Below are 1,943 nucleotides of genomic sequence, written 5' to 3'. Positions count from 1 at the left end.
AGCAGGGGTGCCCAAACTCGGTCCTGGAGGGCCGGTGTCCTGCAGAGTTTAGCTCCAACTTGCCTCAACACACCTGCTGGTAAGTTTCTAGTATGCCTATAAGAGCTTGATTAGCTGGTTCAAGTGTGTTTAATTGGGGTTGGAGCTAAACTCTGCAGGACACCGGCCCTCCAGGACCGAGTTTGGGCACCCCTGGTATAAAGCATCACTGTATAGCTCTTTTACTGACCCCCTTCTCTGGTGGCACCCCAGCCGCTGATAGTGACCGTTTCACCAGTGGGGAAGAAGTCAGTGGCAGTGGGCAAGCAAATGGGTCGAATGGTCGCACTGAAGGTCACGGGTGAGTCCAGCTCCATCAGAGCGATGTCATTGTCATAGGTGTAGACGTTGTAGTTCTTGTGGGGAATGATTTGTTTTAGGAATTTCTTTGTTGCCTTCTGTTTCTCCGTTTGTCTGTGGAGACCCAAGTATGCTTCCCATGTTCCTGCCTGAGCATATCTGTGAATTCATCAGACGTACAGACATGAATGTTTTCTCTGCCATCCTAAATGTCTTGAGTAAGAAAACCAATGTAACTGATCGATATGTGACCCTGAACCACAAAACCAGATTTTTAAATCCTCTGAAAGCTGAATATATAAGCTTTCCGTTGATGTATGGTTTGTTAGGATAGGACAATATTTGGCCGAGATACAACTATTTGAAAATCTGGAATCTGAGGTTGCAAAAAAATCTAAATATTGAAAAAAAATCGCCTTTAAAAAGTTGTCCAAATGAAGTTCTTAGCAATGCATATTACTAATCAAAAATTAAGTTTTGATATATTTACAGTAGGACATTTACTAAATATCTTCATGGAACATGATCTTTACTTAATATCCTAATGATTTTTGGCATAAAAAAAAAAAACTATAATTTTGACCCATCCAATGTTTTATTGGCTATTGCTACAAATATACCCCAGCGACTTAAGACTGCTTTTGTGCTTCAGGGTCACATATAAGTTTAAGAGCGTACTGATTATATTAAAGCTACACTATGTAACTTATTTTTTTTTTAAATTTCTGCGCCGATAAGATGACTGTGAATAGCAGTGTGTTGAACCACAAACAAAATGTTTTACACAAGACGCATGCATATTTTTTAACAGCTAGAGTGTCAAAAGTTACATAGCGTAGCTTTAATATATATGGTCTTTTTTTTCAATCCAAGTGGCAACATACCAAACCAAGATACTAGAACTTCTCAGAACTTTAGCTATTTAATACAAAGACATTCACTTTTAGATGATAATTTCTAAAAGACAACTCTTCTGCTCACCAAGGCTACATTTATTTGAAGGAAAATACAGTAAAAACAATAAAATTGTGAAATATTTTTACCATTTAAAATAACATGTTAATAAAATGCATTCTTTTTGAATATTTTTGTAATTTATTCCCGTGATGTCAGAAATCATTCTAATATGTCGTGTGTGTGTGTGTGTGTGTGTGTGTACGTGCGCGTGCGTGCAAGCGAGAGAGAGAGAGAGAGAGAGAGAGAGAGCGGTGTGTGTGTGTGTGTGTGTGTGTGTGTGTGCACGTGCGCGTGCGTGCAAGCGAGAGAGAGAGAGAGAGAGAGCGGTGTGTGTGCGTGCGAGCGCGAGAGAGAGACACACATCACAGTGGAGTCAGCTGTCTTAACCGTGGCTTGTGTGCTGCAAACACATATTCAGTGTGTGTGTGTGTGTGTGTGTGTGTGTGTGTGCACGTGCGTGCAAGCGAGAGAGAGAGAGAGATCTAACTACAGAGGAATCTGTGTGAGCAGCAAGGCCTGTCACCACAGAAGAGAACACACTCACCCTGCCCTGATCTGATCTTTCCAGCACAGCTACATTATATTATGCTATATTACTCTATTATATTACTTAGATGTACATTTTGCTTCTGTAAATATGTCTAATA

The 1,943-nt window shown here is 40.3% G+C and overlaps 1 protein-coding gene across 1 annotated transcript in view; it reads right to left on the bottom strand.

Annotated features, from left to right (window-relative positions):
* The window catches only part of st14a (ST14 transmembrane serine protease matriptase a), a 16,768-nt gene that overhangs the window by 3,477 nt on the left and 11,348 nt on the right, over positions 1–1,943 (bottom strand). Inside the window, exon 17 of the mRNA XM_016237650.1 lies at positions 230–498. Within this exon, the coding sequence (XP_016093136.1) occupies positions 230–498 (269 nt within the window). The remainder of the gene's footprint in view (positions 1–229; positions 499–1,943) is intronic.

Source organism: Sinocyclocheilus grahami, unplaced genomic scaffold (assembly GCF_001515645.1).
Source record: "Sinocyclocheilus grahami isolate Dianchi unplaced genomic scaffold, SAMN03320097.WGS_v1.1 scaffold521.1, whole genome shotgun sequence".
NCBI lineage: Eukaryota > Metazoa > Chordata > Actinopteri > Cypriniformes > Cyprinidae > Sinocyclocheilus > Sinocyclocheilus grahami.
The sequence above is the reverse complement of the archived record's forward strand: the minus strand, read 5'-3'. Positions and strand labels throughout refer to the sequence as shown.